This window comes from Mesoplodon mirus, assembly GCF_964341445.2.
Source record: "Mesoplodon mirus genome assembly, chromosome: 16".
NCBI classification, from domain to species: Eukaryota; Metazoa; Chordata; class Mammalia; order Artiodactyla; family Ziphiidae; genus Mesoplodon; species Mesoplodon mirus.
This window is the reverse complement of record NC_138992.1, coordinates 37,165,767-37,186,431: the sequence shown is the minus strand read 5'-3', so window position 1 is coordinate 37,186,431 and position 20,665 is coordinate 37,165,767. Positions and strand designations below refer to the sequence as shown.

Sequence of the window (20,665 nt, the reverse complement as noted above, 5' to 3'; positions counted from 1 at the left end):
TAAATGTCCTTTGTGACCATATGAGTGAATATTGGTGGCTGGCTATTAAGAAGCTCATGGAGGGTGTGAGATTAGAGTACTTCTGTGCCTTCACATTTTTTAATCTTTGTGTTTTAAATTATGTACCTTAAAATTTAATTTCTTCAAAATCTTAGAATGCTTTAAATGGAGAGAATAGAATGTTCAGTCTTCAGTTTTCATAGTAGTTTCTGAGGACTTCCCTGGTGATGTAGTGGTTAAGAATCTGCCTGCCAATGCAGGAGACACGGGTTCAAGCCCTGGTCCGGGAAGATTCCACATGCCGCGGAGCAACTAAGCCCATGCGTCACGACTACTGAAGCCGGCGCACCTACAGCCCGTGCTCCACAACAAATGAATCCACTGCAATGAGAAGCCCACGTACTGCAACAAAGAGTAGCCCCCCCCCCCCGCTCACCACAACTAGAGAAAAAGCCCCCGCGCAGCAACGAAGACCCAATGCAGCCATAAATAAATAAATACATACATACATACATACATACATACATACATACATACATACATATTTCCTTTTTAAAAAAATAGTAGTTTCTGAGCATGGGGGAAGGAACAGGATTTTTCTGGGATGGAGATACAGACTGGGGGTTTGATGTGATAATGGAGGTCAAGAAGTTCAGTGGAAAAGAGGGATGGAGGGGATGGAGCCGAAGAGAGGGATGGAGGGATTGGAGCCAGGTAGGAAGTGTGGCCACAGGAGTCTGTGATCTTTTGGCAGTCTGCCCAGATCATGTGACTAGTACTCAACAGACCTAGTATGAAAAGCCTCCAGTGTGTTGCTCCTTAAAAGTATTAGGTTGTCATTGTTGTAAGAAATAGCTTCTTTTTGTTTCTTAGAAACAAATCTACGTTTTCGTAGAGTGTAGTGTCAAGAAAATTCTGTTGTTATTTTCCATGTGCTAATTTTATGTATCATCTCTTGTGATAACAGCTAAGTGTTTCTGCATGAGGGGGCTTATATGTGATGAACAGGCTGTAGAATTACCTCTGTCTTTAAGGACTTGAATTTTACTCTGTAATAACGATCTGGCACTGAGCTCCTAAAATCATCCTGGAACTGTGGAGGAAACATGATCTCGACAGAGCCCATCACGTGAGGGGGCCGGGAGAGGGTGGTATGGAGTAAGGGGACACCAAGGCAAGTCACATGACAGTTCTGACTACTTGAAGAGTATATTGTGTGCTCCATCCCATGTATTTGGAGATTTATAAGGAGGAGAAAGGCTAATGTGCGGGCCAGCGTTTAGAACACTCAGGATACGACCAAGACTTCCTGTTCCACCTGCATTGTTCAGTCACTCTGTACCCAGTTGTAAAGTCCTAATATTGGTGGTGCTCACAATAATCCTCCTATCAGTTTAAAAACTCACTATCTACTTTTATTTATAATTTTAAACCAAATAATACAAGTAGGCATCTTCTGCACGTTCGACTTGAAGATCAGTCTGGGCTGGATGAGCGAGGCCTGCAGGTTATCACAGTGCCTAAGAGACGGCACTGAAAGGGGACGTGAAATTTCCGCTGATATTGCCCCTCCTGTTGACAAGTTGAGATATACAGTGAATCTGGGGAGGCTTATCTGAGAAGGCTGCTAGAGAGCACCACTTAATCCTAGCGCCAGTTCTTTTTATGTGGAGTCTTGTAAAACACAGTTAAAGTAAGTTATGTGTGTGTTTTTATAGGTCTTAACTGGATGTAGAAACCACGTTCACTTTTCTGGGGGAAAGAGTGTAAAGATCTTTGTGGAAAGGCTCATGTATTTCCACTGTAATAGCGGTGGTTGTTTTTTTCCCCATATTCCTGGAAACAGTATGATTTTGCGTTGGTCTTGTAAATAACATCAGTTTGTTTTATTTTTGCCCTTTGAGATCAGTACTACAGACAGCCTTTTTAGGCTCCAAGGGCAGGGGCCAGTTTGATGAGCTGATCACAAAAAGTGACTTAGATTTTATTCCTTAGGTATTTTGCCAGAGTGAAAGGAGACTCTGAAAACCACTAGGCGAGGCTCATCCTGGGGAGGAGGAGCCAGGCACATGAGTCATGAGTTTTCTCCTTTGTTATGTCTGGGAATACTGCTCACGTGGGATCCAGACACATAGTAGTGGGTGGTGAGGAGAGATGAAGGGTGACCGCACACGGGGCTGCCTTCTGTGCACACTGTGTAAGCCGTTTGCAATGAGAGCTTCGATCAGTGCTGAGCACGAGATTCACGGTGACATCCTGTCATCCCCGTGAACCATAGTAGCAGATTTCAGTCCTCCTAAAAGGGTTTCTTTTGACCTGGTAGTTAGTTAATCATTATGGTCAGATGGTAGGACTTGTGTCTTTTGTTTTTTGGGTTTTTTTTTTTTTAATTCAGGTATAGTTGATTTACAATGTTGTGCTCATTGCTGCTGTACAGCAAAGTGATAGTTATATATGTATATACATATTCTTTTTCATATTCTTTTTCAATTATTATCACAGGATATTGAATATAGTTCCCTGTGCTATACAGTAGGACCTTGTTTATCCATTCTATATAATAGTTTTGATTTTTTTAAAATGCTGTAAATACCTACTAATATAAAGGTTCTGCTCTTTGAGGAGAAGTAGCATCAGCAAATATGCTCTATATTAAGAAGGCACTATTTTAATAGGGTTCTCCCCCTTGCCGTACACAAGCCCATTAGAATGGTCCAGAATTGGCAGAAAATCCAAATTTTGAGGTGTTGTAAAGACCATTGACTTCTAACTTTCTATATGGTTGGAGGGCAGAATTAGGTCTTTACGCCTCATGAATCTTCCACTGAATTTTCTTTTTGAGAGTTACTGCCTGAATTAAGAACAGACTAGCCTCTCCCCATCACACTGTTTATAGCTTTTTCTTTAGTAGAGGTAGACTAGAAATGTTGTAGTGTCCTTAAATAATAACTATCTGCTTTAATTAGTTGCTTTCTGATAAGCACATCTGGTTAATGCTTATGGAATAGAATCCTGGATCATTAATGAGATTTGCTAATGAAGTACTTTTCTTTTGTAGCCTCCTGATTTTCCTTACAAAGATGATATCATGTCAGTGAATCCTACCTGTTTGGTCCTTATTATTCTTCTGTTTATCAGCATTATCTTGACTTTTAAGGTAAGCATGAAGATTTTACTTATGGTCTAAATATTACTAAATGTATTCATGAATGCTAAAGACGTAAGCAAACTTCCGTTAGTTTGTTATCTTGTTTTAGATTTCTGAACTGCTTTTTGAATTCCTCACAATTCTCTTCCTTCGCTTATCTATATGAGAGAGATAAACACTAACCAAACTTCCACAGGCCAACCCAGGGTTCTTCTAAAATCTATTTGGATGGAAATAAATTAATATAATATTGTACATTTATGTGGTATGTATTAAGTACCGAAGCATCCATTACAAGTCTCTGTATACATTCTTTTGTAATTTGTGGGGGGTTTTCCTAAATATTTATTTATTCATTTATTATATTTGATTGCAGCAGGAGGGCTCCTTAGTTGCAGCACGCAGGCTCCTTAGTTGTGGCATGCGAACTCTTAGTTGCGGCATGCATGTGAGATCTAGTGTCCTGACCAGGGATCAAACCCGGGGCCCCTGCATTGGGAGCGTGGAGTCTTAACCACTGCTCCACCAGGGAAGTCCCTGTAATTTTTTTTTTTTTTTTTTTTTTTTTTTTTGCGGTACGCGGGCCTCTCACTGTTGTGGCCTCTCCCGCCGCAGAGCACAGGCTCCGGACGCGCAGGCTCAGCGGCCATGGCTCACGGGCCCAGCCGCTCTGTGGCATGTGGGATCCTCCCGGACCGGGGCACGAACCTGCATCCCCTGCCTCGGCAGGCGGACTCTCAACCACTGCGCCACCAGGGAAGCCCCCTGTAATTTATTTTTAAAATGTAATCGATTTTGAACATTATTCTGTTAACAGTCTATTATGAATTTATCATTTTTATAAATTAGTTATTGTTGGACATTGAGATAGTTCCTACTTTTTCACTTATAAATAGTACGGCAATGAATATATTAGATTAAATACATCTTTTGTATACTTATACACTTATTTTCTCAAGATCTATTTCCTGAAATTAGAGGGTATGCATAATTTGAAGGTTTCTGACAGTTCGTCAAATTGATCTCCCCTAAAGTTGAATGCCTTAGCACTCCCATCTGCCATGTTTCCCTCACCCTCGTCTGTCGAGCGCTATTTTTCATCTTTGTAAACCTAATAATAAAAACATCATTATAATTTGTGCTTGTGTGCTAGTAATAAGTAGAAAATTCTCAAGTTAGACCTTGAACTTTTAATTCTTAACATCTTTCATTGTCTTTATTTTGGCATAAAATTACCAAATTCTTTAAAAACCAAGCCTTGGTGAGTTTTGAAGAAGCTGCATTTAGGGAGAAAAGTCATTTTAAATGGTAATGTGTTGAAGAGGAGTAGAAAGAAAATGATTCATTGAAAGTCACTGAGGTCTGCATTGCCCTCCATACAACATACTCTGCATGGCTTGTTACTGCATTTGTGGCTTAGTGGTCAAGGATTTGGGTGAATTTTTTTTTTTTTTTTGCGGTACGCGGGCCTCTCACTGTTGTGGCCTCTCCCGTTGCGGAGCATAGGCTCCGGACACGCAGGCTCAGCGGCCATGGCTCACGGGCCCAGCCGCTCCGCAGCATGTGGGATCCTCCCGGACCGGGGCACGAACCCATGTCCCCTGCATCGGCAGGCAGACTCTCAACCGCTGCGCCACCAGGGAAGCCCCCCGGGTGAATTTTATACACAGATGTTGAGGCTTCCTGCCCCTGCAGCTCCTACCCCAACACCCCAACTTCCTGGCTTCTCAGTCAGACCACCAGCTGTGTGGAGAGTGGGCAGAGCCGCTGGCAACAGGCTTCAGACCCTCAAATCCCACTCACTGCAGTTTGCCACTCAAGGGTAGACTCCCCTTTAGCTTCTGCCTGTTCTGGGCCCTTCAGCCCTGCTTTCAAGTAGGGTCTGTGTGTCTGTGTGTGTTTATTCCAGATTTTACCATTTTTACCTGGAAGAAGGTTAGTCTGACCAAGCTACCCTGTGCCATTACCCAGAAGCCGGAACCTCCCACTGCTCTCAAAAAAGGCATTTTAACTGTGTAGGCATTTACATCTTTATCGGAAATGCTTACTTGAGATTTTGAGTCAGAGGACCTAGATTTACCTTGTGTCACTGCCATATAGCTATGTGACCAGAGCCTTGGTTTCTTCATTTACCAAATAGCAGTAATAGCTAAGAAAACATTGTGAAGGGTGACTGTGAGATTAATTGAGTAAAGGGAACAACGCTTACCACCTAGTTCTGCAAGTAGATGACGGATGTACTCTTGTCAGTGCAAGTCTATTTGGGAAATATACCAAATATTTAATTTATTCAAGATTACAGAAATGTCAAATAGGAAATAAGGTCATTGAAATAAGTTATTGGTCATTGAAATAAGTTTAGAGACAACAGGCCAGGTTTTTCTCCCATCAGAGTGTTGAGTGGGTGAACGCTCCTTGTGTTGCAGGGGGCATTCAAGAATGCTGACTGAGGGCTTCCCTGGTGGCGCAGTGGTTGAGCGTCCGCCTGCCAATGCAGGGGACACGGGTTCGTGCCCCGGTCCGGGAAGATCCCACATGCCGCGGAGTGGCTGGGCCCATGAGCCATGGCCGCTGAGCCTGCGTGTCTGGAGCCTTTGCTCTGCTACGGGAGAGGCCACAACAGTGAGAGGCCCATGTACAGCATAAAAAAAAAAAAAAAAAAAAAAAAAAAAAAAGAATGCTGACTGGGCATATTGGGCCCCAGACACTGGGTATTTCCCCTCCGGAGTTTAACCTTCAGTTACAGATTTGTCATTTTGGAGGCCTCACATCAGAAAGAGTTCTTGTCTTAAAAGAACCTTCTGTTCACTGCTAAAATAATGGATGACTGGTTAGCCTTCTTACATAGTACCCAACAGAATATGTCCAAGCATTCCATTTTTATTTGTGTTAAAATTCTCAATGAGTCCAGTGTTTTTTTGTTTGTTTGTTTGTTTTAATAGAGAAGCAAGAGCGTTGTTGAGTAGACTGAAGATTTGAGTAAATTCAACATATTGTTCAAGAAAAATGCCCTTTCCATCTCTTTCTCATTGTTGATCTCTGGTTTCAGTTTACCACCATTCAGAAAACACTTTACTAAAATAGCATTATGCATTTTCATATTAACATTATCACAGGAAGTCTCACTGTAGGAAATAATCACCACCAAGTATGAATGCAGCTTAAGACAGCATTCTGAGTGCACAACAGAACATTTACCTCACTCTTCTGAAAAGTGTTGACAAGCACTCCTTTTGTTGTTAAATGTCTTCTTTTTTTATAAAACAACTTTCTTGAGATATAATTTGCATATCATAAAGTTCTCCCATTTAAGTGTACAATTTACTGGTTTTTAATATATTCACGGAGGTGTATAAACACAGCTCTGTGGTTAAACAATGTAATTTTAGAACACTTTTACCGTATGACATTTGCCCTTACCCCCATCCCCTGGTAACCACTAATCTATTTTCTGTCTCTATGGATTTGCCTCTTCTGGACATTTCATATAAATGGAATCATGTAATATGTGGTCCTTTGTGACTGGCTTCCTTGACATTTCCAAGGTTCATCCATGCTGTAGCATGTTATCAGAACTTCCTTTTTATTGCTGAATTATATTCCATTGTATGAATATACCATACAATGGAATATTTTGTTTGTCTATCCAGTCCTAAGTTGACAGACATTTGGATTGTTTTTCATCTTTTGCTGTTACAAATAATGTTGCTGTGAACATTTGTGCACAAGTTTTTGTGTGGACATATGTTTTCATTTCTCTTGGGTATATACCTTGGAGTGGAGCCACCAGGTCACATTTAACTGTCTATTTATTTATTTATTTATGGCTGCGTTGGGTCTTCTTTTGTGGTGCGTGGGCTTCTCATTGCGTGGCTTCTCTTGTTGTGGAGCACGAGCTCTAGGCGCGTGGGCTTCAGTAGTTGTGGCACGCAGACTCTAGAGCGCAGGCTCAATAGTTGTGGTGCACGGACTTAGTTGCTCCGCGGCATGTGGGATCATCCCGGACCAGGGCTCGATCCCCTGTATTGGCAGGCAGATTCTTAGCCACGGCACCACCAGGGAAGTCCCCACATTTAACAGTTTAACCTTTTGAGGGACTTCCAGACTGCTTTCTAAAGCAACACCGTTTTACATTCCCACCAGCAGTGTAGGAGGGCTCCGTTTTTTCCACATCTTTAACCTTTTAATTAAAGAATTTCAAAGCTAGAAAGGGGCTTTGAAATCATTTTGTTTTAATCTGATTACACATGATTGGAATGAAAGTACAAAGACTTCGTATTATAAACATCTCCCATGAGCTCATGCTTTATTTCCAGCATGTCTTTATTCTGGACCTTAATTTTAATTATCTTCTGTGGATATTTCATTGTGAAAATGGAAATGTTTTAGTGAATTGTACTGACCACAGAGCAAATTAATGTGCTATGAACATTTTTTTTTTAAAAAAAGTTGACTTGGGGCTTCCCTGGTGGCGCGGTGGTTGGGGGTCCGCCTGCCGATGCAGGGGACGCGGGTTCGTGCCCCGGTCCGGGAGGATCCCACATGCCGCAGAGCGGCTGGGCTCGTGAGCCATGACCGCTGAGCCTGCGCGTCCGGAGCCTGTGCTCCGCAGCGGGAGGGGCCGCAGCAGTGAGAGGCCTGCATACCGCAAAAAAAAAAAAAAAAAAAAAAAAAAAAAAGTTGACTAGTATTATAAAATCATATATAATGATATAGAATAACGATCCGAAAGACCCAGAGTTAAAGTGTGATGAGAATCGGCTAATGAATTGATTGTTCTTTGTGGGCAGTAAGTGTTTGCGGCGATTGCTCCTTTCAACTTCCTTTTCTTGGAAATTCTCTTTCTCCTTTCAGCCCCACCCTTCCCCATTACCTTCTGCGTAGTAAGGCTACAGTATCACCCTTGGCCAGAAAGCTACTATATCCATCATTTGTAATTTAAAAGCCTTTTCGGTTTAGTAGAGTTCATGTGTGTTTAAAATTTACATAAATGAACATTTTGCAATATGGCTTTATCCATGATGATATTGTAAATTGTCTGAACTTTGAAAATTAAATCTCTAACAATCACTACTTACTTACAGGGTTACTTGATCAGCTGTGTTTGGAACTGCTACCGATACATCAATGGCAGGAACTCCTCTGACGTCCTGGTTTATGTTACCAGCAATGACACTACGGTAGGTGTGATGTCACTTCACGTGGAGATCTCCACACATCAACTGTACGATGGCTTCTAAATATTTCTTGTGTTTGCTGCTTTTTTACTGTTGTTGAAACGTATTCATGAGCTGCTTAGTCATCAGAGGATTCATAGTTGAATGAAATGTGTTTTGTTTTCCTTACAAGACATTAAAATCTAGTTGGCTCAACTCTGGTTCATTTAAAAAAACATTACAAATAGATAATATATGTGCCTCTCCACATTTATGTATCTTTTTTTTTTTTTTTTTTTGGGGGCTGAGTGGCATGTGGGATCTTAGTTCCCTGACCAAGGATTGAACCCATGCCCCCTGCATTGGAAGCATGGAGTCTTAACCACTGGACCACCATGGAAGTCCCAACATTTACGTATCTTAAACCTGCATTATTAAAAAACCATGGTAGGGCCTCCCTGGTGGCACAGTGGTTAAGAATCCGCCTGCCAATGCAGGTGACATGGGTTCGAGCCCTGGTCCAGGAAGATCCCACATGCCGCGGAGCAACTAAGCCCGTGCGCCACAACTACTGAGCCTGTGCTCTAGAGCCCGTGAGCCACAACTACTGAAGCCCGCATGCCTAGAGCTTGTGCTCCGCAACAAGAGAAGCCACCGCAATGAGAAGACTGCGCGCGTACTACACAGAAGAGTAGCCCCCGCTTACCACAGCTAGAGAAAGCCTGCGCTTAGCAACGAAGACCCAATGCAGCCATAAGTAAATAAATAAATTTATTTAAAAAAAAACATGGTAGGTAATTCTAGGTATCAATTCTGCATAGTTTGACTATACTATCTCACTTGACATGTGAAATTAAACTTAAAAATGTGATTTTATAGGTAGAGAGATAAGAATGGCAGAGATTACTGTATCTTTAAAACTTGCCCCGCATATGAAAACCTTAGTAAAAGAATTTAGATGATCTGTGTTCTGCCACTAGTTGTTCATACTTAAATTTTTTAAACCTATCAAATATGATTTTGAGAAACATGACTTCACTGGAAGAGTCCTCAAAATCATTTGTCCTTTATGTAATTATCTTGCCTGGCTCGTGGTAAAAGTACAAGTCCTCTAGGTACTAATCTCCCTGTGTCTCCATCACCACGTGTGATGCTCAGTACACGTAAGTGCTCGAGGAGTGGTTAATGGAAAGGATGGGTGACATGAGCCTGTGGGATGGGTCCAGGTGGATAGGATTGGAGGGGACAGAAGGGACAGGACAGATGACAGGATAAATATAAATGGTGTGTCTGTTCTAAACTGGAATGGAGTTTTGTATTATTTATTTATTTATTTTAAATTTTATTTATTTTATTTATTTATTTTTGGCTGTGTTCGGTGTTCGTTGCTGTGCATGGGCCTTCTCTAGTTGTGGAGAGCGGGGGCTACTCTTCATTGTGGTGTGCGCACGGGCTTCTCATTGCAGTGGCTTCTCTCGTTGTGGAGCACGGGCTGTAGGCACGTGGGCTTCCGTAGTTGCGGCACATGGGCTCAGTAGTTGTGGCTCATGGGCTCTAGAGCACAGGCTCAGTAGTTGTGGCACACGGGCTTAGTTGCTCCATGGCATGTGGGATCTTCCCAGACCAGGGCTCGAACCCGTGTTCCGTGCATCGGCAGGCGAATTCTCAACCACTACGCCACCAGGGGAGCCCTGGTTTTGTTTTTTAAATTGTGGTGACTTGCTTACTCTTTGGCCTTACTGAAGTAATTTAGTCTGTCCCTGACTTGACTTCCCTGTGTATAAAATGGGGATAAAACAACTTCAGACTTTATACTAAATACACAGGTGCAAGCTGATATCACTGAGATCTCTGTGAATTTCTGAGAGAAAGCGTATTATACGTGAATAGTTTTCCTAAGTCCTCAGCAAGGAATCATTGGTTTGAATCAGAAGTGCGTGAGCAGTGGTTTAAGAGGAGGCTCTGCCGGGATCAGATGCACAAACCCAGCGTGCCCAGGTGCTGGGGGGCCCTTCAGGGGCCCTGCAGAATCCTTTGCACTGATCATAGTAGACACATCCTGCCTCCTAACCCTTTAGAGAATCCCTCTTGGGTCAGTAGATCTCTTTAAAGAAGTAACTGTTCACAGTTACTATAATTTTGATAAAATTACTGGTGGAAAGAATTTTTTCCTTCTCTCTGAGTTTCTGAGTATTAGTTATCTATCAGTATCTTTCTGTTTTTCCTTTAAAAAGACATCTCAGAGTACTTTTATTGTCCTGCTGAACTAATGAAAAATCTAAAAGGTTTGACATTTTTAGTTTTGAGGAACAGTAAAACTGCTAAACAAGCAAGATATGTTAGAGCCCCATCCTAAATATTATGAATGTGTGGGACTTAACAAAACTACCATCTTTGAAAAGTATCTCAGAGAAGATAATGCCCATATCGTATGTGTTTGTTTGGATATACTTCTGGTGGTTGTTTTTTCATGGCTTTCTGAAGGGTTGTGTGTGTTTTTAGTAGAAGCAAGGTGGAAGGGCTGGGTACACGTTGTATAAATACACCTGAAATCAAAGGATATTCTGAAATTGTAGAAATTGGGGTGCTTAGAGAATTTAAGAATCATGAGTGAGTCCCTAAAATGCATCCAACTAGCTTTCTAGAGGAAGTTTTATTTTCCGCCCTTTGAAAGATTCAAAATTAGGTATGGATAGCAGGTAAGCTGTATTTAGGCTAACATACACTCAAAAATAGCTGTACTTCCCAGCTGGACATCCTAGCTCTTCTAATAATAGACCTTTCTTCAGAAAGGCTTCCAGCTTGGCAGTAGTTTGTAGTAACTAGGGTTTGGGACCATGGACTAGTGCCAGCTGTGGTTGTTTCCTTGTGTGCTGACAAAAGGTCCTGGGGAATTGCTTGATGATCATTATTATTTGTCATTATCTTCTCAGTCATTCTGTATCAACTCGCCATCTTTAAGATAAGGAAACTGATGATATGTTTCTACTTTCTAAAAGTTCACAGCGAACCTTTTTTTCCTTTTTAAAACAAAGAATGGTATTCCTGGGGAAGGGAGTTTTATCATTTCTCATAGCTTGCACGGATAGTCCGCTTCAAAATAGGGATAGATCACCACCTGAAGTCTCAGCTTTCTGGCAGAGTTTTTAAAGACTGTTTTTTAAAAAATAAGGCTTCCCTGGTGGCGCAGTGGTTAAGAATCTGCCTGCCAATGCAGGGGACACGGGTTCGATCCCTGGTCCAGGAAAATCCCACATGCCACGGAGCAACTAAGCCCGTGTGCCACAGCTACTCAGCCTGTGCCCTAGAGCCTGTGAGCCACAGCTGCTGAGCCCACGCGCCACCACTACTGAAGCCTGCGCGTGAGCCTGTGCTCCACAAGAGAAGCCACCGCAATGAGAAGTCTGCGCACAACATGAAGAGTAGTCCCCGCCCGACACAACTAGAGAAAGCCCGTGCACAGCACTGAAGACCCAATGCGGCCAAAAATAAATAAATAAATATTTAAAAAATAATGGTATTTGGATATTTTTCTAAAGAGTACTTACTATATCTAAAATAATAATTCCTTAATATAAAATATCCAGTGAGTATTTAGATTTTCAATCGACTCATGTTAATTTTCCTAGCAGTTTATTTGAAACAGGATCTGCGGGTCAGTATGCATTTTAAGACTTTGTAATTTTTTTAAAGAAACAACTGGTCCACAAACTAGAGTTTACTGATTGCATACCTATAATATAGATCTCTGTATTTCCAGTAAATTAGTAGTTGGATCTAAATGCTTTCTATATTTCTATTCCCATTTTCCTTTTTTTGTAAGATTGCTTTATAGTTGATAATTTTTCTTCCATCAGGATGCAGGTGATGTCTGGTTGATTCTGTCTTTCTGGGATGTCAACAACCATTGATATCATCAATTCATTAGGAATTGCAATATGATGACATGCTATCATTTTTCATTTATTAGCTGGAATATTTCTATAAAGAGAAACTTTCCCTCATGTACTATTATTTAGTTACCCAGTGGTACTTGGGACAATGATAAATATATATGCTTTTGTTCTCTTTATCAGTTTTCAAAATGACACGTTGGCCCATCATTCTCTAGTGATGACCAGTGAGGGGTTTTGTTTTTTGTTTTTTTTTTATGTAATAAATGAACTAATGAAAAGAGGCCTGTTATTAGAAGAGCTGGGGATGTTCCGTTGAAAAGTACAGCTATTTTGATTAATTTTATCAGTAAGCCTAAATAAAATTTACCTACTATTCCATACCTATTTTAAGACTTTCTAAGGGGAAAACCAAAATCTTCCTCTAAACAGCTACAACGTAGCTAACATCCTTACGAGTGTCCTAATTATGCCGTCTTTGCCCAGTTGGAGCCTCTTCAAGTTGGCGTCTGAGTCTTTTTACACGTCTCTGGTAGTGTGATCGCTTCCTTGCTGTTCTGGGCTCATCTTGTTCATAATATGTTCCACACCTGGAATCAGCTGTTTCTCCAAGGACCCCTGCTTCCTTTCAGTAGAGACCATAATCTGTATTTCTAGGGTTGGAGAATAGATTTTTCTTTTAAAGAGGGCTCTGCATATTTAAAGGTTGTTTTGACTAGTACTAAAGGAGTTCAAGAACTAAAGGAGTTCTAATTAAAAAAAAAAAAATACTGGAGCCTCACTCTCAGATCCTAAGTGGGGCCTGGAATGATCTAGTTCTGTTATTTTCCCTGGTCTCCGTAGCTATATTAAGATCCTCATAGTGTGTCATCATGTATGTTTCTCTTTTGTCCATGTCTTTATTGGGAATCCACACGGACACATTGTGCCTTTCACTTCCTATCAAGTATTAAGCCAGGTGGCTTTTCTCCCAGGCTGAAGAGTCTCAGGGTGACCTCTATGGAAAGATACTGGGGCTCTTGTTGGTAGAAAATAAATGTGCTGCTTTTTTCTTCTCTAAAACAGTACACATATTATTGGCCAGGTATCTACTTTTCCAAATACTACTCAGGGAGAATAGATAGCGTTATTATATATTGGAGATCACTCTATGGATTAATTGCTCCAGTTTCCTAACTAAAGCAAAGCAAAAACCTTTGAAAGAAATGCCTTAAGACAGAGAGGTCACAAACTCTGTTAGTTCATAATGCCTCTTAGGGTCTTGGTATTTTTTTCATGATGCCCTTAGGCCAGAAGACATACCTAGCTGTTCATTTCATTAAGTAGTCAGGTCCAGACAACTTAAGAGTAGTAGTTAGTGTAGTACCTAGCAGGCTTTGTAGTGTTTTCCTTGGAAATTTAAAATATCCCAAGGTGTCCCTTTGAGTCACTGCCATACACGGTTAGGTACCCTAGAGAGATGCAGCCTTCCCTTTAGAACATTGTATTCAATAGAAATCACATTCTGGATATATAATACATAATACCACATTCTCTCCCCTACCTTCATCAAAATCTGGCCTTAAGAGGAAAAATGTATTAAAATACTAAATAGTAGAAACAGATTTCTTTCACCTTAAAATTTATGCAAATCGAGATTTTAAAAACCCTTTTGGGCTTCCCTGCTGGTGGCGCTGTGGTTGAGAGTCCGCCTGCTGATGCAGGGGACACGGGTTCGTGCCCCGGTCCAGGAAGATCCCACATGTCGCGGAGCAGCTGGACCCGTGAGCCATGGCCGCTGAGCCTGCGCGTCCGGAGCCTGTGCTCCGCAACGGGAGAGGCCACAACAGTGAGAGGCCCGCGTACCGCCAAAAAAAACAAAAACAAAACAAAGCAAAAAAACCTCTTAATCTGCTAATACCAGTGCAGACTTGAGTCATGGCAGTACCCAGTGTTGTGTTAAATCCATGAGGAGGGAATCAGTTGGGGCACTTTAAAAGCAGTGAGATGAATGTTTATCCAAAATAGTATCCGAAATTCTGATTTCAGATAAAAGGATCATAGTCTTGGGCAATGTAGGAAAATGGCTATTTAGGGATCAATAGGAAAATTTTAAACTTCATGGAGTCCGTTATGCCATATCATATTGCAGGTGCTAATCTTGGTGAACACAATATACAGGTTTATTGTTCTGACTTCAAAAAAGTGTTTTGCCAGGAAGTCCCTGGAGGTCCAGTGGGTAGGACTTTAACTGCCTGAGACCGGGTTCAGCCCCTGGTTGGGGAACTAAGATCCCACAAGACATGTGGCATGGCAAAAAAAAAAGTGTTTTGTTGTGTGGGGCTGCCTTTTGAGCCTGACTGCTTGAAAAACACAGTTAAGAAAAAAGTCAGTGACCTGGTAAAGGCCAGATTATCTCCCCAGCAGTCATTTCCCTGTAGATATCCCTGAGAGGCTGATACTAATTAAGGCTGACCTTGGGCTGTCAGAAAGCCACAAAACACTCTCAGTTGACTTAGAAGGGTTGGAGGTGGGGTGGATTTATTTAGTAGTCCTCTCAATGACTTTCAAAAATTGTGCATAAAAAATTCCATTGTTTTTTTTCCCTCCTGTGGCTTTTAAAAACTAGTTTGTTCATTACTCCTAGGCATAGGTTACATGTGATTAGAAACAAGTTCTTGACTAGGTGACATGAGTTATGTTTATTCTTTTCCCACATCCCACCCCTAGAGACAGAAGGGGAGGGAATGAACTAAATTGATAGCTGGAGAGATTTTTTAGACTTCAGAAGCTCCTTCATACCTGAGAAACTAGACTGTTACCAAGATGAATGTATAGTCATCATCTTGCAGATTCTTCAGAAAAGTCATAACTGATTTTCGGAAACTGTGTGAGAAAGGCTTCATTTAAAGGCAGGAACGAGGCTGGCTCTGAAGATCTCCTTCAGTCCTGGGCATTTCAGATTCATGTACGTTAAACATACCTCACAAAACAGACCTTTCACCACTGTCACCTGCCTGTATGAACCAGGGGGTCCAGGAGGCAGTGGGGAGGGGGCGGGGGGAAGAAGCCTCTCCAGTTACAGGACTTGTACATTGACCAGGACAAGCAGGGGTGAAGCAGGAAAGTAATTCATTTTGATGATTCTTCTCAAGTCAAGTCACAAACTTTCAAAACAGTGAGACTTTTCGTTTTGTTTGCTTATTTTTGCTCTCTAGCACAGGGGAAGGAATGGGAGGGTGGATTAAAGAAAGAGGTGGAAGAAAAGTTAGAAGTAAACTTGGTGACACCAAGGCAGCTGCCTTATTTATTTATTCATTCATTCATACATACATACATATACATATATCTATTTTTTTCAAGTTCTTTTCCTATTTAGGTTGTTACATAATATTGAGCAATACAGTAGGTCCTTGTAGTTCCCTTGTTGTGTTAGATAGCCCCCCCTTCTGTAACTCAGCCCCACGCATTTTCCTAATAGCTTCATGTGTGCACGTGGCTTCAGACAGACTTGTCCGTTGGTTCTGATAGAAAAGCATCGTGGATAAGATTGGACTGGATGCCCGCTGAGATTTCCTCTGGAAAGTGTTTCCCCTGCTTTAACATATTCCATGCTGCAAGCTGACAGTGTGCGATGTTAACTCAGCTCGTGTTTCTTTCCCTCCTTCAGTAAAATACAGCTTTTGAAAAAAATAGACTAATCTGATGGAAGTTATCTCTGACCCATCTAAGTTTCCAGTTATTTCATCCAGAGAACAACTGGAGCAGTCAAATCAACACATAGATAATTGACACCTACAAGTTCTGGAAGAACAGTTCAAATAAACCCAGTTTTCACTGTGAACGTGAATAAAGGATATTAATCAATCGCTCAATTGTAATCTTCCTATAATAGCAAGTAAGAAAAATTTAGAGTAGCTTTGCAGGGAATCAATTATAAAATCACCCTCTATTTTCATTGTGTTTTACTTTAAAACACACTCAGAACTTGACTTATTTTATCCCACATGTCCAAAATAGAATCCATGTTGATCTTACTCTAGGGACAAAGGACACATTGAATTTTATTTTTCAACATTCTAAGGAAGTTTCTGGGAATATATCTTAAGGAAGTAGTAAAAAAAAAAAAAGTGTGTAAGATATTCATGCGGCATTGTTTTTTTTTTTTTTTTTTTTTTTTTTTTCCTTTTTTTGCGGTATGCGGGCCTCTCACTGTTGTGGCCTCCCCCGTTGCGGAGCACAGGCTCCGGATGCGCAGGCCCAGCGGCCATGGCTCACGGGCCCAGCCGCTCCGCGGCATATGGGATCCTCCCAGACCGGGGCACGAACCCGTATCCCCTGCATCGGCAGGCGGACTCTCAACCACTGCGCCACCAGGGAGGCCCGCGGCATTGTTTTTTAACAGCAAAAGTATCCAATTTCATTGTCTAGTAGTTGGGAACCAGTTTGATTAAATAGGGGTATGCCCACTTGATAAAATATCCTTACTGCCGTAAAAATTATGAGCAGTGTAGCAGCAGAAGAAAGGCTTATGATGTTTTAAAAGAATATAGAAGTTTGTGTTACAGTGACAGCTATGAAAAAGCAAAGCTTGTGGACAACAGATTAGATTGTAATAGGAAATTACGCGATTGATTTCTTGAATACTAGAAAACAAAGCAGAAGATATTTCTCCCTTTCCATTAATTCGAGGGAGGGAAGTGTGTGGGGAAGGAGAACAGGTAAAATGGGAGTCTGAGATCTGAGGTTCTGAGCAGTCCTTCCAGCCAAAGTACCCTGGCAGCCACCGAGCACAGTCAGCTGAGCACAGCCTGGTTGGCAGCCCGTGCAACACACAGGGTAGAACCCCGTCCCAAAAGAGATGTGCACAGTGGGTGGCGCAGCACAGTCAGGCTCCGGGGAGAGGAAGCAGCTGAGATGCCTGTGATAGGGCATTCCCTCTCCTTCCTCAATAGTTATATATTTTTATTTTAGATAAAAATGTAGTTCTTAAGATACTGATTTTGATAAAGCTATATATTTTTAAATATAGTTACTTTAGATATATTTATTTGAACATTAGATATTTTAGTGCATCTTAGCTTTCAATTTGGGCTACGGTATTATTTTGGTGTTTCCTGCCCAAATATCTCACCAGTGAGGATTTTTGACCCAATCCGAAAGATTTGAAGTATGAATTCTATATTGTAAGTATAATCTGTGAGAGAATTTGAGTAGCTTCTCTGCTGAGAATTAAGGGAAGTAATGACTTCCTCCTATAAAATCAGGTGAGGACAGTTTATACTGGTTCTTCAGTGAATTGAGGATACAATTACTTTCCGCCTTATTTGTCTTTGGAAATTATTCCTTCTGTAGGTGGGGGAAGGTTTCACTAGGATCTTCCAAATTTGTTTATGTTCTTCCCGACTCCTGGTGTGTTGAGTTGAGTACAAGATGCCATTGGTTGTTAATTGCACCATTATCTTAGGTGCTTCTTATTGTTAGGTGCTGTCAGTTACAAGGCAAAGCCTAAATTCAGGCGTTAAAATGTGCAAAAATGTGTACATTAGAATCAGAAATAAATGGTTATGTGTATGTGTGTGTTTACTGGTATATATTATAGGTGGAGTTATTTTAAAAGTTTGGAAACAGTTATTCTAAATGCCTTAAAGATAAGCCCAAACTTCCTGTTTGCGATGATCCTATCGCAAATGCCCAGATGGCTATTTCAGTTAATCTTGGAGATTCATGGTTTACCTATTTCCCCTTTCCTGTTTGGCCTGAGTAAAGGAAGCTCACATCTAAGTAGGCAAATATGGTGTCAATGTAAATGCTGCCTCTTTTAAACAAGGTACATTGTAGACTATTAGGGGTGTAACAAATGGTAAAGGAAAAAAATATTTTGGCTACTTGGGATTAATTTAAACGGACCATTGGAAGATTCAAGTGCCTCTAAATGACACGATTGTTTTGGGGCTTTGTACTTTCACATCTGATATTATCACATCTTCCAAGGTCAGAATTCAGGGTAATGCTTTTCCTTCGTGCAGGTGGAGGCAAACTTCTTTCTGTAAAAGCCAGATAGTAAATATTTTAGGCTTTGCGGGCCATATGGTCTCTGTCATAGCTATTCACCCCTGCTGTTGTAGTGTGAAAGCAGTTGTAGAAAATACATACACAAGTGTGTGGCTGTGTTGCCCTGAAGTTTGAGGTTTGTTTGTTTGTTTTTGCGGTACGCGGGCCTCTCACCGTTGTGACCTCTCCCGTTGCGGAGCACAGGCTCCGGACGCGCAGGCTCAGCGGCCATGGCTCACGGGCCCAGCCGCTCCGCGGCACGTAGGATCCTCCCAGACTGGGGCATAAACCCGCGTCCCCTGCATCGGCAGGCAGACTCTCAACCACTGCGCCACCAGGGAAGCCCGCAACGTTTTTCTTTTAAAAAATGTAAAAAACATTCTGAGCCCTCAGGCCATACAAAAATACAGGCAGCGGGCCAGATTTGGCCCATATCGTTCACAGACCCCTGCCTTCGTGGCAATTTAGGCTGAGTTTTCTAGGTGTTTGTAGGACAACTATTTGAACCATCCCAGGGGATTTAGAGCCTGCATAGAGCTTTCCCCTCCTGCAAGTGGGATGGCAAAGAGCAGCACCTGATCTTTTGGTCCTTCTTATAAGGATATTTTTTACCTGAGAAAGTTTCCATTCTCCCACATTTATTATTTCGCCAGTAGTTCTAAATCCAGCTTATATTTAACAAACTATAGTGGAAATCAATAAGAGAATAATTCACTTGCAAAATAGTTGCTAACGTGTTGAAAGACCGCAGCTAAAGCTCTTATGCAAAGATAAGAAACTATCTTTTATACAAAGATCCATTCTATAAAGTCCTGTTTTAGTTTACTGCCAGAAAAAAAGTAACACACACACACCCCTCCTCCTTACTTACCTCTTTCCCCCTCTCTCTATACTTATTTGTCAAAATATGTATATATGTATCCATGCATCCATATATAGAAATAAAACCTTGATAACCCAAAAAATTTCTATTTTGCCTTATTTCTGGGTCATTTTAACATTCATTTGTCTTATTTTGTATCGTGATCAATACAGCAAGCCATCTCACCCTTTCACAAATGTATGGAATAAAATTCAGATTTGTTGAGCCTTAGTGCATGCCATGTACTGCGCTAATAATAAGCGAATTACTTGGGTTTATTCATTTCATTAACCTTGTGAGACAGACTGGTATCGTCCCCATTTACAGATGAGGAAGCTGAGGCTTAAAGAAGTGACTGGCCCAAGGCCTCCGAGTTGGGAAGTTTGTCGGCCCACGCGGTTGACTCCACAGTCCATGCTCTTGGCTACTACCTCAGGGTACCCCAGTCTTCTCAACACGGTGGCAAACAGAAAATGCAGCATTTGTATGGCGCACTGTTGTGAATGGACACCGGTCGAGAAGCTCTGCACTTCGCCATGGAAGATAAACTCTGTTTATCAGACTCCTCCACTAGCGCATAAGCTGTTTGCTGGCTCAGACCTTACAGGTGTCAGTGGTGTGCTATCCCCAGTGCCTGGTACATAGTATGACCAGCATTTGTTGATGAAATGAATGAACACTATTGAACCAATCATTTGTCTTGCTCTCTCTTTTGTTTTTACTGAGTTGAAGGAAGTAGCTTAGATTTTGTGACCCAGATCAGCTCCGCGCCCATGTCCCCAGTCATCCTGTGGTCATCTCCAGAGAGAGATCACACTGCAGAGCTCACTCCGTTTCTTCCGTATCTGCTGCTTTTCTTAGATTCTAGTGAATGGTAGCAATGTCCACTTAATCACCCAAGCCTGTAACTGAGGCGTCATCTTTAAACTTGTTAGAGTTAGGCTTTTAGCCTCTAGCCTTGAACTCTACTTTCTCTTCAGTTTTTTCTCTCCGTTGCTGTCAGATGGATCTAAAACATAAATCTGGTTTTGTCATCCCTGGATTTAAAAGTCTTCAGGGGCTCTGCTGTTTATAACTGTAGCATTTCTCAACTGTGATGTCACTCCACTTTGCTCTGTGACAGTCATTTGTGACTTGCAGGGTAGTATTTAAAATCTAAGTTTACCACTGGTTTGCTTTTTTTTTAATCCTTTGAATAAATAAGGACAGCTTTAGGATTATCCCTGTAACAACATCAGTCTCAGCTGTGCAGTCTTGCGTTCTAATATTTTCTTGAGGCCAGAGAAGGGAGTGGAGTGATAACTTCATCCTGCCAAGTTCATCTTAATTGTGAAGCAGCTTTGAGGGACTGTTACTGATGTGTTATCAACAGTCCTGGGTCTCGTGAGCTATTGTGCTCTCATGAATACTGTACCCCTTGCTTCCTACCCACTGCCCCACAAAGGAGCCAAGAAAAACAAAAGGAAAAAGACGTCTGCATTTATAGTGTTTTTTTAAAAAATAAACTTATTTATTTATTTTTGGCTGTGTTGGGTCTTCGTTGCTGTGTGTGGGCTTTCTCTAGTTGCGGTGA

The 20,665-nt window shown here is 41.5% G+C and overlaps 1 protein-coding gene across 1 annotated transcript in view; it reads left to right on the top strand.

Annotated features, from left to right (window-relative positions):
- Positions 1-20,665, top strand: part of LAPTM4B (lysosomal protein transmembrane 4 beta) — a 73,303-nt gene that overhangs the window by 44,542 nt on the left and 8,096 nt on the right. The window contains exons 5-6 of the mRNA XM_082601683.1: positions 3,059-3,157; positions 8,233-8,328. Of these exons, the coding sequence (XP_082457809.1) occupies positions 3,059-3,157; positions 8,233-8,328 (195 nt within the window). The remainder of the gene's footprint in view (positions 1-3,058; positions 3,158-8,232; positions 8,329-20,665) is intronic.